Source organism: Mauremys mutica, chromosome 3 (assembly GCF_020497125.1).
Source record: "Mauremys mutica isolate MM-2020 ecotype Southern chromosome 3, ASM2049712v1, whole genome shotgun sequence".
NCBI lineage: Eukaryota > Metazoa > Chordata > Testudines > Geoemydidae > Mauremys > Mauremys mutica.
This window is the reverse complement of record NC_059074.1, coordinates 5,094,281-5,109,862: the sequence shown is the minus strand read 5'-3', so window position 1 is coordinate 5,109,862 and position 15,582 is coordinate 5,094,281. Positions and strand designations below refer to the sequence as shown.

The 15,582-nt window shown below is 47.0% G+C and overlaps 1 protein-coding gene across 1 annotated transcript; it reads left to right on the top strand.

Annotated features, from left to right (window-relative positions):
* Nucleotides 1–724: 724 nt before the first annotated feature.
* LOC123366054 (interferon-induced very large GTPase 1-like) lies at nucleotides 725–7,987 on the top strand. The gene has a single exon (XM_045009146.1). The coding sequence runs from the start codon at nucleotides 725–727 to the stop codon at nucleotides 7,985–7,987; it is 7,263 nt and encodes a 2,420-aa protein (XP_044865081.1).
* Nucleotides 7,988–15,582: the final 7,595 nt, after the last annotated feature.

Here is a 15,582-nt window from a genome sequence, read left to right as displayed (position 1 = left end):
CCTCCCCCTAGTGTAGACCAGGCCTTAGGAATGGAAGGATGGGCTTCTAGTAAAGACACTGGCCTGGGATTTGAGTGTTCTGGGTTCAATTCCCTGTGTGACCTTGGACACATTACTTAATCTCTCTGTGCCTGAGTTCCACACACAACTTCTTATCACAACTGGAACCTGAACTTGCTTAGGGCTTCTAGGTACTGTGTAATACAACTGAATAGGAAATCAACTGAGGGATGGAGAGAGTACTTAAAAAGGGAAGGTTACAAAATAGAAGAATGAATCCTTAAAAAAAAGTGAAAGGACGGCCATTAAAAAGGGAGATTTAAAAAAACCAGATTGCATGTAGGAGAAATGAATAAAACAACAGGCATTGTGGATAGAGCGGAAAAATTAGACAATTAAGGACAATAGACTTTGCTGAAAAGGAATGGCCAGTCCACCCCTAGTCCTATGGGGCCAGTATAGACAGTGGTTTGGATTAGTGCAGTGGGTATTGGGTTTGGAGGACAGGTGGGGATGCCAATGTTTTAATTTCTCCAGGGTGAGTGCTGGTAAAATGTCAGAATACTTCAGTACATCAAGATGCAGGAAATGATCTGATGGATGGGAAATGTGTTCATGAAGAAGTGACAAAAATATGTTCCCTGTGTTTAAATCCTTCTCTGCAGAGGATATAAACCGTGAAGATCCAGTTCAGGGCGCCCCTGTGCAGGAAGCACACCCCACGATGGAAGAACTGGGGCAGAGACTCGAAGGAGTGGGACTGAGTACTCAGTTCTGGCTGCCCAAACTAGCAGACAAACTGGGGATTACCTCTGCGCAGGCTTTGAAACACCTAAGCTATGCAGACTACTTAAAGCTGGAGTGTGAAGTAGAGCACCCGTGGGAAAAGCAGGCTCTCCGAACCCTACTTAACATAGCAGAGAGCAAGACAACAATGAAGCAACTGCAGGAGCAGCGCTTGGAGAAGCTAAAGAAGAGGCAGGAGCAGGCTAACGCAGCACTGCAGGAATTAAAAGAAATGCAGGAGAAAGGCAGGAGCCGCCATGAGGAAGCAGTAAGAAAGAAAGAGGAGGAGCTGCGGCAATCTATGGACATAGCCCCAGAGTATTGGGCACCGCCTAAGAAGCGTTTGAAGACAGTGATAGAGAATGTGCACAAACAATTAGACTTCCTGGAGGAGTTGGTGTCCCAGAGTGAGAATCTCCCTGACAAGGAAGTTTTGAGATGGGCGTCGGGAGGACTGGCCCTGCAGGGCATTTACAAAACCAACAAGCTCATGGAGATGGTGGAGAAGCGAGAGCAGCTCATAGACATCCCAGAAGGGTTCGAGCTCTTTGGCCCAGAGCAAGGGCCATTGTTTGAGAAGAAGGAGTTTTCATCGGCCGAAGCAGAATCCACATTCACAAAGGCCATGGAAAAGCTGGGCTTCAGCATTAGCGTCACAGCCAAGGGTGGATTTTGGGGGTTTAGTGCTGAAACAAGCACGGATTACAGCAGCTCTTCAGAGTCTGAAGAAACCCACAGGTCCTGCTCTGAACACACCTACATTTGCACCACCAAGTACAGCTACATCCCACTGGCCTCATGCTACTTCCCCAAGGATCAACTTCGACTTTCCAGTGCAGCGCTGCAAGAGTTAAAAGAAATTGAGGACATTTTAAGTCACACCCCAGAGCCGGACAAGCTCAACTTGCTGAAGAGCAGGGGCGGGAGTTTCTTCAAGAGATTCGGGTCTCATGTCAACCAGGGCCCCCTTCACTTGGGTGGGATATTCTGGTGGAAAGCGTCTTCTGAGGGATTCCGGGCAGAGCAGCTGGACAAGGTGAAGAAACGAACATCTGATGCACTCAGCTCTTATGTTGGGGGCAGCTACAGTGGCTTTGGTTGGAGCATTGCAGCTGGTGTGGCTGCATCAAAATCAGATTCTAAAGCCTCATTTCAGGGCACAGATAAAAAACAAATCCAAACAGAGATTCAGCTGTTTGTGACCAAGACAGGAGGCCCACCAGAGACACATTCTCTCACCGAATGGCAATCTGGGCTTGTGACCAGTAACAAAACCTGGAGTGTAATTGACCGAGGCTTTCAGCTAATTCCTGTGTGGGAGATAATCCTGTCCAATCACAGACAAGATTTTAGAGATGTTCATCAAATCAGCAACAGTCTCAGAAATGCCTATGAAGTCCTAACTAACCAAAGTGTCGGTACACTGTTTGGAGAGGGATTAGCCAGTGCAGTGGATGAGGCCAGATCATTCATAGAGGAAATTAAGTCCTGGGAAGTCACTGGGGATGAAGAACAGCTGGTGAAATTGATCAATTTCAAACAAAAGCTGTCTGAAACAACTAAGAACTACAGTGCATGGACTAACATTTGCCTGTCAGATAAGGTGCTTCAAGACTTCCTGGAAAATACAGTTTCACTGTGCAAAGATTTGCCGGCACAGAATACTGTATACATGAAATCTCTGCTGCGCTGCCTTCTGGACCCTCATGTCTATTCAGTTAAGAATTTCCCCAAATCTTCCTCTATTATGCAGTGGATCTTTCATGAAGAAAAAAAGGAGCAAAAAAATATGTCTGTCTCTGAATTTGCTGATTTTATTCAAATCCTACAGGAAATGAAGGATTACATACAGGAAGTTACTTATGACCAAATGTCCTCTGCAGCAGCAGTGCATGAAGCAAAGGTAAAGGCCACCTTAAATGTGAGCTTAGCTTTGTTTTCCTTTCTGCAGGCTTTAAGAGAGACAATGCAGACAGAGCTAGAGCTGTTATTACTCTCAGTTGCAGCCAGCACAGGATACCGTGTGGACAGTAACACTTTTCAGTATCTCCTCGGGTGCCCAGAAATTAACTTCATGTTAAAAGAAATGCAAACCGCACACGAGGAATATTTGAGTCACAGGGATCAAAATGTTTCCAGAGCTCAGGCTTCCCTGATGTTGACAGGTCTGACAGTGACAGCTGAATTCAAAGGTGTAACTCCGGAGGAGAAGAATAAACGTTTAATTTTTATGAAACATCACATGGGAAACTTACTCTCTGCTGAAATAGCAAATGTTCTTAGAAAGCACAGTGAACAGAATGATTGGGACATCCTGGAAAAAGACTTAAATTGCCTTTTAAATGGGGATTTTGAAGCCGCAAAGGATAATTTGCAGAAACGGGATATAATAAAAGAACTAGAAGACATCTGTCAAAGAGCAAAACCATCAAAATTAGAACCAAAAGTGCAATCTACTGATACTGAAATATATGAACCTATTGAAAACCAAGAGTTCCTTAATTTAATGAAACGACTTGGACTTGAAAGGTACTATCCAAGGAAAATGGGGACAGACAGTTTTCATATAATTTACAAGACCTCTTTACATGACAGCGAGCCCAGCACAGAGGATAAGCTGCCATTTTATTTTTTGCAAAAGCTGTTAATGGTGGACTATCGGGTCAGGTATTTGGTTTGTAAGGATGACGGTAAAACAAAACAAGATATGACAAGGGCATTGAACACCACGGACAAAAAGAGTGAATCCTCAGATACATTTGATGACTTTTTTGATGATTTTAGTGAGGGAGCCAATGAATCTACTATAAATCAGGGACACATGCACCCAATGGATGTCCAGATGGCAATTTTTCATTGTGCAGATGATTTCATGAGACAATATGTTGCAACAAAGCTCGCTTTCTGCCAGTTTGCACTCCCACTTCTGGTGCCAAATCCTTGTATTTCACAAATAGAATTCCCTCTTTGGACCCTTAGCCAAGTTAAAAAGAGCTGGAAAAGTGCTGAGAAATCAGGAGTTGAGAGCACGATTCAAAATTATAAAAACAAACTGATTTATCAAGCAGATACACCTGTGGTGTCCTTCACACGGATTGGTAATTCACCTCATTGTTCTAAGTCTCAGATCCTGAATGCTCTGCTGAGTAAGCACAAACATGACATTTTTTTCCACCGTCACTGTAGAGGCAGCAGCAAAGATTGTGTCCTGATGAACGGGGTTGTGGAAATCTCCTGGTACTGTCCAGGAGGAAAGGATGATGACAGATTTAAGAACTGCGTTGCTTTCACAAACCTGCATGGGGATGCAAGGGAACATGAGCAACAAGTCACATTTTTACAGGAGATCGCTTCTATAAATGTGGTTCTCTTGTCAGATACAGATCAGAATGACAAAAGGGGCAAGCAAATTATCCGTGATCTTTGGCAATCTCAAAAGCCTTTGATCTGCCTTTTTGCTGAAAAAGAGAACATTGTGGATCGTAAATCGAGTCAGAATATAAAAATAGCCATCAAGAACAGAAATGAGGCAGAATTAATAGATGAAATAACAGCAACAATCAGAGATTTTCTGGCAGGCTCAGTTGCCACTTGTAGTCTTGATGCTTGTGTAAGAACTGCTCGCGAGCATGGCTTCCTCATTGACGAAGACAAGGAAGAGTGCAAGGAAGCCAAGTCAAAGGCACAGGCATTGATGGTCCTCTTGAAAAAGCATAGCTTAGCAAGCATGAAGGAAGAGCTATTGCCTCTTCAAGGAGAATTGTGGCACAGGTGGTGTAAGAAAGATAAGGAACTTACCCGCTTGCATGATAAAAGGAACCGAAGCATTGAACAGCACCGGAGCCAAATTGAATCAGATAAATATGCAATACGACGTGATCAATTAATTAGGGCATTCCCCCTCAATAACCTAATGAAGTCAGTGCTTGAATTTCTCCAGTCACATCCAGAGGCCACTAAAAAGTACTTCCTGCAGTGGATGAAAGTATTTATGGATGAATTGTCCTCTGACCGCCTTGCAGATCTTCACCAGAAATACCACAAATTATGGTCTGAAATATTGATAAAGAAAAAGGAAGAAAAGAAGTTGAAAATTAGATTGCAAAATGATTTAGAAAATCTCTCAGCTGAGATAAATAATTCTACAATTGGCCTTGAACACATTTTGAGAGAGGTAGGTCAGATTTATGAAGCTCTGGATGCAATGGTCCAAAAGGATAAATGTTTTCTTGAATTACCTCAAATTGCAGCTGACCTGATGGTTTCAGGTTATCCCATCGAGCTGATGGACGGCGATGCTTCATACGTGCCATTAAAATGGGTCGGAGCAGTTTTTGACTCATTAATTGAGAAGCTAGGAGACAGAAAAGTGTTTGTTCTTTCTGTTCTTGGCATCCAGAGCACTGGAAAGTCAACACTATTGAATGCCATGTTTGGTCTTCAGTTTAGTGTCAGTTCAGGGAGATGCACCAGGGGAGCGTTCATGCAGCTGATTAAGGTGGATGAGAACCTCCAACAGGATCTGAACTTTGATTACATACTAGTTATTGATACGGAAGGGCTCCGGGCCATAGAGATAGCCAATAAGTTGTCCCTTAATCATGATAATGAGCTAGCCACCTTCGTCATTGGGATTGGCAACATGACTGTGATAAATATCTTTGGAGAGAATCCTTCAGAAATGCAAGATATCCTGCAGATCGCTGTCCAGGCATTTCTGAGGATGAAGCAAGTAAAGCTCTCCCCAAGCTGTTTGTTTGTGCACCAAAATGTTGGCGAAATAACTGCAAAAGAACAGAATATGGAAGGACGAAGACGCCTACAGCAAAAGTTAGATGAAATGACAGTTACTGCAGCCCAGCAAGAGTTCTGTGATGTTACCTGCTTTAGTGACGTTATCCGATTTGATGTGAACACCCATATTCATTACTTTGCTCACCTCTGGGAAGGAAACCCACCAATGGCACCTCCAAACCCCAGCTACAGCCAAAATGTGCAGGAACTAAAGAGCAAGATTCTCATGGCTGCCAAAAAGGAATCTCAGGGCAGTGTTTTAAGGCTGTCGGGATTAAAAGTCCGAATCGGCGATTTGTGGAAATCTTTGTTAAATGAGAACTTTATTTTTAGCTTTAAGAACACGCTGGAGATTGCAGCCTACAACAGGTTAGAAACAGTGTTTAGCCAGTGGACCTGGCAGCTGAGAAGTCACATGCTAGAACTGCAGACAAAACTAAACAATCAAATCAGGAACAGAGGAATGCTCCATATCACCAGAGAAAGCCTTGAAGAAGGAGTTAAAGTAAAATACGATGCCATCATGGATCAACTTGAAAAGTATTTCAGTGAAGACCCAGATGCTGAAATATTGATTCAATGGAAAGCAAGCACAGAAATTAAACTGAAAGATCTTAAAATGTCACTTATTGATGAAACTAAGAGGAAATCTGAAGACCTTATCAGACTAAGGAAGAACCGAAGCAAACTGGATGAAAGGAAGTCAGAATATGAAAATGAGCTTTTCAAAAGGAGCAAAGAGCTGGCTCTGTCATTAAAGGGCAAGAAATTGAGTGAAAATGAACTAAGAGAGAAGTTTAACCACCTATGGGGAAAATGGGTCTGTGAAGTGTCCTCTGATGCCCCTCCTGCTGAAGAGCCTAACATCAGCCTGCATATAGAAAACATCCTGCTCGAGCGTTTTGACCCAAAGTCTGTTATAGCAGAAAAAATTAATGCCTGTTCTAGCAAGAACAGGTTTTCCACTGATTTTTCAAAGCATATAACCATAAAGAGAACATGGTATGGATTGAAGAAGACTTTAGAGAAGTGTGATAGAGACACCATAGAGCAGGTTACAGGTCGCATCACACAGGGGGTCAAAGAAATGATCGATATGAAAGAGCAGCAGAGACTGGATTACAATGCAAGTTACATTCATGAAATACTGAATAAAATAAGACAAGAGGTGGACTCTGCAGCTACTAACCCAAAGTACATATTTAATAACGATTACATAATAGATTTATCAGTATTTTTATGCAAAATGACAGCAGAAAGGTTTAAAAACATGCACAGGGCATTTCAAAAAGCAAATGATCCAGTTGTCTACCTGGAGAGTAAAAGAGAAGATTTCTTCAAGTGTTTTCAGATTTCCTGCCAAGGAGCAGCCTCCATCACAGCATTTGCTGATTTCTTATGCACCAAGCTTGCTGCAGCTCTCTGCCAGGCAGTCTATGATAAGTCTGCCATTGACATAGCCAGTGAGATGAAGTCTATAATTCCAGCTTTCAATGGGAACAGATTGAAACTAGAAAACTATATTCTCGTGTATCTGGCAGAGAAGGAAGACTTTAAGGAGTACAAGCGATACATTCAATCCCCAAAAGACTTTTTGGAGGATTTTATCAAGCAGCGTGTTGATGATTATTGCTTAGACAAGAACAATCCAAAACTGAAGAGTTTCCTAAACAATTCCCTTGATTTTTTCCATACTCTTGTCCTTTTAGCTATTCGCGACTCAACTGAAGTTACCAAAGACAGAAGTGGCAATGTATCCCTATGGCTGGATGAATTTTGCAAGAAACTGCTACAGCATTTAACCTTTCCAAGAAATGATCTAAAAGGCATTGAACATCAGGAGGTAACAGACATAGAGTTTCTTAAAGAAGCAATGAGTAAAGCATTAGCTCCTGTGGTAGAAAATCTGAAAAAAGACTTTGCTGCCATTGATATGGGGCCATTTCAAAGAAAACCACACCAAATACTAGCTGAACAGCTCTCTGGATGCTGGGAGCAGTGTCCCTTTTGCAAAGCTGTTTGCACAAATACCATGTTTAACCATGATGGAGATCACAGTGTCCCTTTCCATCGTCCTCAAGCTACAACTGGCATCCACTGGTATAAAACAAATCATCTGGTTACTGACATTTGTTCAAGTCTTGTAGCAAGTAATTGCTCATTAGTGCTGAGTGATGGCCGTAAAATTCCATACAGGAATTATCGGGATGCAGGGCCTCGTCATTCCAAGTGGAGCATCACACCTGACACCTCTGTGCAGCCTTACTGGAAATGGTTTGTGTGTCATTTCAGGGCAGAGCTAGAGAGTCAGCACTGTCTCAAATTTGAAGGCAGAGGGGTTATCCCTTCTCAGTGGAAACTTATTGAAAAAATGGATGTCCTCTCTGAGCTGGAAAAGCAATTCTAAGTTAGTCAGAAGGAAAGATTCTAAGCCTGATAGCAAATTTGTTGTTCTTGTTTGAAAGTGTATGAAACAACTGTGTTTTCAAATATTATTCTTGTGTTTTGATTTAGGGAGATCATCATCCAAGGTAAACTATATTTAATCCCTCACAGCACTCAGAGAAATAAGACTATTCATTGCAGTGTACAGTAGTGTAGTTGCATCATTATAACGTCAGAGCCCTGTAGCTTTCCCAACTACAGTGATCGAATTCACCTATCTGTATAAAGAGAAAAATTCCCTGCTGGGAGCATATTATGAAAGATTAACTTGCTCAGCAAGGAATAGCCAGATGAAGAGCAAAGAGAGGCCTTAATAAATACCATTGTTATAAAAGGTTATGATCTGATGCCAATTTCCCTGTGAGAATTATCTTTGACTTTAACCTAACAAAAGCAGGATATTAAAAAAAAAAAAACGCAATCCTGGAAGCCCTAAAACACAATGGTGGGATGGCATCAGACACCTGTCCTGTACTGGCAGCCTGCTTCAGAACGTGCCAGATTTGGTTCACAACAGACCATCACAGAGGCGCATAACACATTTGGTGGGCTCCATCCTGCCCAGACAGCATGAAGATGAACCAAAGGGCAGAGGTATTTAATGCACGCTGCCTTGTTTGATTTTAAATGCACAGTCTGGGTACAGTTACATTACGGCAAACAGTTGTTTTTAATTTTATAATGTTCTGGTATCATAGAATCATAGAATCTCAGGGTTGGAAGGGACCTCAGGAAGTCATCCAGTCCCACCCCCTGCTCAAAGCAGGACCAACACCATCTAAATCATCCCAGCCAGGGCTTTATCAAGCCGGGCCTTAAAAACCTCTAAGGAAGGAGATTCCACCACCTCCCTAGGGAACCCATTCCAGTGCTTCACCACCCTCCTAGTGAAATAGTGTTTCCTAATATCCAACCTAAACTTCCCCCACTGCAACTTGAGACCATTGCTCCTTGTTCTGTATATCTGGATAGAGAAGTACTTTGTATGCAAGAACCATTTACTTTAAAATTAAATGCCAATTTTTCATCATTGAAGTATCGGAGCCTTGTTTATCTAAACGTGTACACCTCTACCTCGACATAACACTGTCCTCGGGAGCCAAAAAAATCTTACTGCGTTATAGGTGAAACTGCGTTATATCGAACTTGCTTTGATCCAACGGAGTGCGCAGCCCACCCCCCCGAGCACTGCTTTACCGCGTTATATCGGGTCACGTTATATAAGGGTAGAGGTGTAATAGCTGCAGTTAGCAGAAACTGTGTGTATCTGTTTGTTGACCTATGACCCTATCACATCTTGTGAGTGACTTTGCTATAGGCAGCACGACATTATAGCGGTATAAAAATCGATGGGTGTATATTGCTTATTGGCTTGGAATGTGCATGGGGCAAGTAGGCGAACATAAATAACTGGGTTATTAAGCTTGCTATACTTATGGGCCTGTTGTATTGGTGTGAGGCCTTGTGGCAGTAGTTATGTTAAAGATGGAATTTTAGATGAAATGAGAACCCCAGAACACAAATTCTTCCCTCTCACGCTGGGAAGTTAAACAAATGACCATAAATGGGATAGTACATGGCAGGATTTTGAAAGAAGGGAGTTTTAGGGAGCGTTGGCAACCTGGTTGCTATGCAGGAACTAGGAAGTTGGACTGCATTTATGTATTGGAATTATTAAGAGATTATTAAGAAATGAATGATGTAGCTTATTATTATTAATGATTAAGGTGAAGGTGTAGTTATAAAAACCCAAAAGGCCACATATGGATAATGGGCAGGTATCAATCTTATCTTATTATGGTCACGGAAGGTGGTCAATGTGGTTATACCGGTATATCCAATAAATCACATAAAAGTGGAATATAAAAGATCCTGTGTAGTTCCCTGTTTTGGGTTCTCTTGGACTCTTGAACTGGTATCAGCTGGATCTGTGGCCTTCTGAGGTGCTCCACTAACTGATTCTTCATCCCTGTAATCCTAACTTTTAGATTGTAAGTATGAAATGTGTTCATTAGCCCTGCAGCTTGGGGTATGTGGGTTGCTTATTTCGACAGGTTGATGCTGTTTAGTAATTTTGTGTAGTGCAATTATTTGGTATCTTTGTAATGTTATAATTGTACCTAGGCAGCTCTACTGAAGATCGCACCAATCCCTGAATGAAAGAGAGGAGTCTGAAATTTCTGTGTAGTTCACTTTGCATGATTCTCAAATAAACATTATCAGTGTGAAAAAATGATACAGTGTCATCATTTATTAGGGCTACATATTCATCTATACAATTTCTCAACCACATGCTTACAAGATAGAAAGAACTGGAAATATGAAAAGCTGTGTTTAACTAGCAAGACTATCACTACATTTCTGTCCTGTACATTTCCTTCATTCTCCATAAAAATCACATCCTTGAAATAAAACAGGTTTCTATCAAACAGACCTTGCCAAAATTCTAGGCCTCAAACTCACTTGTCAGTGTAATTACAAATATAATTTCCAAATTGCTCTTCGGAGCTACTGAGCGCTCGGCGGCAGGAGGTTCGCACTCATGACCCATCTGATCTCAGCTGCTAGATCCCAAGACAGCCCCTAACTCAGTGACCCATCAAACCGATTCCCATCAAATCTATCAGAACACCCAGTGAAGGCAGCCAGCTTGCACGGAATGGCCAAATCCTGAGAGCTGAGGCGCACCTGCAGCTCCCACTGAAATCAATGGATGGGAGGCTGCGGTTAATAGGAGTTTGGCCTTGTAAAGTGTAAAGACTCCAATGCACCATGGCAGTATTTGGCATATGTGGCCATATTTCCATGGGGGCTCTGGATGCTCAGCTACACCTATGGCCCTGCACATGGCTCACCACGTCAGGTGACAGATCACTCGAAACCACAGTATGGTAACAGCCCCTTTCCCCAGTCCTGGGTCTGTAATGTTCCAAGTCACAACATGTAATTTAAAGGAGAGAAATGCCCGACCTCCTCAAATAGGTGTGTGGCAACTCTCCAAAAAGGGCCATAGTTTTGGAGTTTAATGTACCCACCATACACACCCCCACATCATGTATCATTTGAAAGCTTATTTTATATATGTTTAGATGTAGTTCTCCTAGTCATCACAAACCCAACTATCTATATTTTTAATAATCAAAGCCCCCATTACTGTTCCCTGTCTCTTCCTAATAACATGGGTCCCCTACCCCAGAGAGGTATCCTCAGTGTGAGGGTATCATGTCACCACCTAGAAGGAGGGTCCCAACAATGGGATCATTTCCTTCTGCTCCAACTTGATGTTCTCCTTCCCCAAGACTTTCATCCTTTCCAACAGCACAGAGGCCGTCAGACTGGGGGTCAGACCACTGTGATATATCCTGGAAAGTCTCCTCTATGTACAACCATGGGCTGGAGGAGGCTAAGCCTCCCCTAACCTTGCACTGCTGGGAGTGAGGAGGCAATGGCAGATTTGGGGCCCCCAGAAAAATCTCCTCCTGCCGCAGCCCTGGGGGTGGAGGAGCTCTCACTCCCTGCCAAGGCTCCAGGGCTGCAGTGCAGGCACACAGCTTGTCTGGTCTCGGGGCCGCAGCGGGGGGAGGTGAAGAAGCTAGCAGGGAGAGGTGCCTCAGGGCACAAGAGGCAGAGTGGGGGCAGAATGGGGGCAGGGCCATAAGGGAAGAGGCAGAAGGGGGACATGGGTGGAATGGGGGTGGCACTGCAGGGGAAGGGAAGGAATGGGGTGGGGGCAATGGGTGGGGCCCTAGGTGGAAGGGGTAGAACGGGGGAGGGGCTCCGGACTCAGAGCTCCAGCCAGGCCCAAGCGCTCTGCCGCAGTTCCGGTCCAGGCTGAGAGCCTGACTTGGGCTGGGGCCGAGCTCTCAGCCCCCCCCTCCACTGCCCCCTGGCCCCAACCAAGCTCTCTGCCCCCACCCCCCACCCCAGCCATGGCCAGGGGAGAGAGGAGCCAAGCTCTCGGGGCTCCACTGAGAGCAGCAAGCGGAGACATGTCCTCAGCCGGAGAGAGGCAGGGCAAGGGGCCGGCCTCCCCAAGGGGAAACGCCACCCTCCACCCTGCTGTCTGTCTCCCTCACCTCCTCCAGTTCAGCCACTCCGGTCTCCAGCGCCTGTCGCTGGTTTCTGAGGGCAGGAGCTGCTTGCACCGAACGCGCACGTGCATCGCCGGCTCATACATGCTGCATTGGGTGCAATGAACTGGATTCTCCTCCCCCCGCACCCCCAACTTTGCGGCTGGACCTCTGACGAATTTGTGTTACTCTTGCTGGGTTTTTGTTTGTTCTCTGTGTGCGTGTGTGTGTTTTATGGGGGGAGCAGTTACCGGCAAAAATTTAGACAATGTTTATTAGAATAGCTGCTCTCATGCTCCCTCCCTAAACTCCCTTGTAAAACTGCCCTGTTTGCTGGCCCCCCTGGTCACTTCACAAGTTGTCATTTTAATGCCCTGTCCTTAATCAAGGGATCCTAAAGGAATTAGCCTCCCACCCCAGGCCCCCACTGGCCCTGAGCAACTCCTGCCCTCAGGCAGCTCCACCCTCCCACACAACCTCCTCTCTCTCCCTCTCCCCAGCCCCAAACCCCCTGCTTCCCCACCTCCTCTCTGCACCTCCCCTCCCCACCCCTAAAGCCCCCTGCTCTCCACACAGCCCCCACCCCCTGCTCAGCTCCCCCTGCCTCCCCGGCTCTCGCTCTCCCAGCCCTGCCCCGTAACCCCAGCCAGCCCCTCTCTCCCCACAGCCAGGCCACAATCACCCCCAGGCCCCGCTGCTGGGCTGACTGTCCGTCGGCCGGCTCTGGCTGCTGCTGAAGAGTGCCAGGCCATGGGCCAGGTTGTCCCCTCAGTGCCATGGCCCACATGTAAGGGGGCTGCTGGCCCCCACTGACACTTAGTGGGGTTTTTGGCTGGCCTCTCCCAGTACCACAAGAAAGGGGAGGAGCCAAAGAGAAATCAGGATCCTGACAGTCCCCAAGGCCAATGGGGAGAGGCATTGCTCCAAGTCAGCCCGACTGACAGGGCAGGCCGGCCAATGAGAGGGCCAGGAGCCCAGGGTCCCATCCTCCATGTGAGGGGAGCTGCCTGAGGCAGGGCAGAGCTAAGGGGAGAGCAGCCGCCAGAGCTGAGCAGAGGAGCAGGAGCAGGAGCAGCCCGACGGCGCAGCTGGTCTGTGCTGCTCCGAGGAGCCATGTAGGGTTGACAGGTGTCCGGTTTCCACCCGGTGGAAAAGGGTCCCTGGCAGTTCTGGTCGGCACCGCTGACCGGGCCATTAAGAGTCCGGTCGGTGGCACGGGGGGGACTGGGACTAAGGCAGGCTCCCTGTCTGCCCTAGCTCCACACGGCTCCTTCCAGGTCTCTGCAGCCCCTAGGCACCATGCGCTGCCTCCGCCCTGAGTGCCAGCTCTGCAGCTCCCATTGGCTGGGAACCACGACCAACGGGAGCTATGTGGGCAGCCCCTGCAGGCACAAAGGCAGTGCACAGAGCTTCCCTGGCTGCCAGTGAGCCATGGGGCTGCAAGGACCTGGTGTCTGCTTGCCGGGAGCTGCGGTAAGAGCCGCTGGGACCCTGCACCACAACCTGCTGCCCCAGCCTGGAGTCCCCTCCCCCACCCAAACTCCATCCCAGAGCCTGCACTCCCCCAAACCCCTGCCTCAGCCCTAATCCCCCTCCTGCTCCCCAAACCCTTCATCCCTGGCCCCACCCCGGAGCCCGCACCCCCACCCCCACCAGAATCCTCACCCCCTCTGCCGCACCACTACCCCCTGCCCCAGCCTGGAACCCCCTCCTGTACCCCAAACCCCTCATCCCTGGCCCCACCCCGGAGCCCGCACCCCCAGCTGGAATCCTCACCCCCTCTGCCGCACCACTACCCCCTGCCCCAGTCTGGAACCCCCTCCTGCACCCCAAATCCCTCATCCCTGGCCCCACCCCGGAGCCCGCACCCCCAGCTAGAATCCTCCTCCTCCTCCCACAGCCCAACCTCCTGCCCCAGCCTGGGGGAAGTGAGTGAGGGTGGGGGACAGCAAGCAATGGTGGGAGGGAACGGGGCAGGACCTCAGAGAAGGGAGGGGCGGGGGCAGGGCGGGTGCAAGGATATTTCATACCCTAGGCGAAACTTCCACCTTGCGCCCCCCGCCCCCGAGCCCTGTGGCTGCTGCTCCCACTTCTCCTGCCTCCCAGGCTTGCGGTGCCAATCAGCTGTTTGGCACCACAAGCCTAGGAGGGAGAGAAGCAGAGCGGGGCGGGGTGCTCAGGGGAGGAGGCGGGGCAGAGGTGAGCTGGGGCGGGGAGCGGTTCCCCTGCGTGCCACGCCCCCCCCTTCACTTGCTGCAGGCGGCTCTCCCTGTGCCCCCCTGCCCCAGGTCCCTCCACCTAAACGCCGACGACGACCGGGGCGGCCGAAGATCCGGCTGCCCCCCAAACGCTAGCGCCCTAGGCAACCGCCTAGGTCACCTAACGGGTTGCACCGGCCCTGGGCAGGGGTGTTCAGTTTTCTGTGATTAGAAAGTTGGCAACCCTAGAGCCACAGCTGAGCTAAAGGAGGGAGCTGTGGGGGTAGCGCTGGGACAGCGGGCACCAGCCGTGCCACAAGTAACACTGGAGCCAAGTGCGCTGAGCAGCTGGGGAGACCAAGGGGGGCCCTGAGCAGAGGAGCCAGAGCAGGGAGACATCGCCAGACAAGAGACCTTGCAGGCTGGACTCAGAGAGGGGATGAGACCCTCACCGGGGGGGAAGGGGGGGACAGACAAACCCCAGAAGCTGGTGGTTATTCCAATACTTAGATTTACCAAGCAGCACAGAACAGCTTCTGTAGCACCTCACTGGTTACTCAGAGTCCAAACATTGCAGTTCCCTTAAAGTGCCCAGCCTCAGGCCTCTGTCCAGACACATTTGTCAGATATGATGATGATTCCTGAAAATCTTATCTCATCATATAAAAGAAAAGGTTCTTCCAATCCCAAAGGATCAGCCACATACCCAGGTCCAATTATAACTTAGATCTTACCCAAAATACACGCTATAGTCAATTCTTGTTAACTAAACTAAAATTTATTTTAAAAGAAAAGAGCGAGAGTGTTGGTTAAAGATAAATATACATACAGACTTGAACTCAATTCTTGAAGTTCAGGTACATAGCAGAGATGAGCCCAAAGCTCTTGAAACCCAAAGCAGATCTGAGATGAAGCAGGATCATGTCCCAAGGTTTTTTTATACATTTCCAGCAATCTTTTGGCCTGAGCAAACAATAGGCTTAACTTTCCTTCTAAACATCATGGCAATTAGCACAGGGTCATTTATCCATTGAACAGTTCAGATACAGGGTACCACAACCTTCAAAGAGACATCGACAATAATACTATTTTACTTAAGTATCTTTTTAAATATTAATACTCCTTTTTTGATCTTTGAATCAAAGCTATAGCCATAGACAAGACTTGTTTCCTTACATCACAAGACCTGAGCAAACACCTCCCCTTCTACCTCTAACAATGCCGGCTGCATTTCAAAGCTCTGTTCATTTACAGATCTTCCTAACCAGTCTCTAAAGTTCAGCCATGGG

Bases quoted from the DNA above. Each gene is read 5' to 3' on its own strand.
- LOC123366054 (XM_045009146.1), top strand. From the start codon at position 725: ATGGAAGAACTGGGGCAGAGACTCGAAGGAGTGGGACTGAGTACTCAG.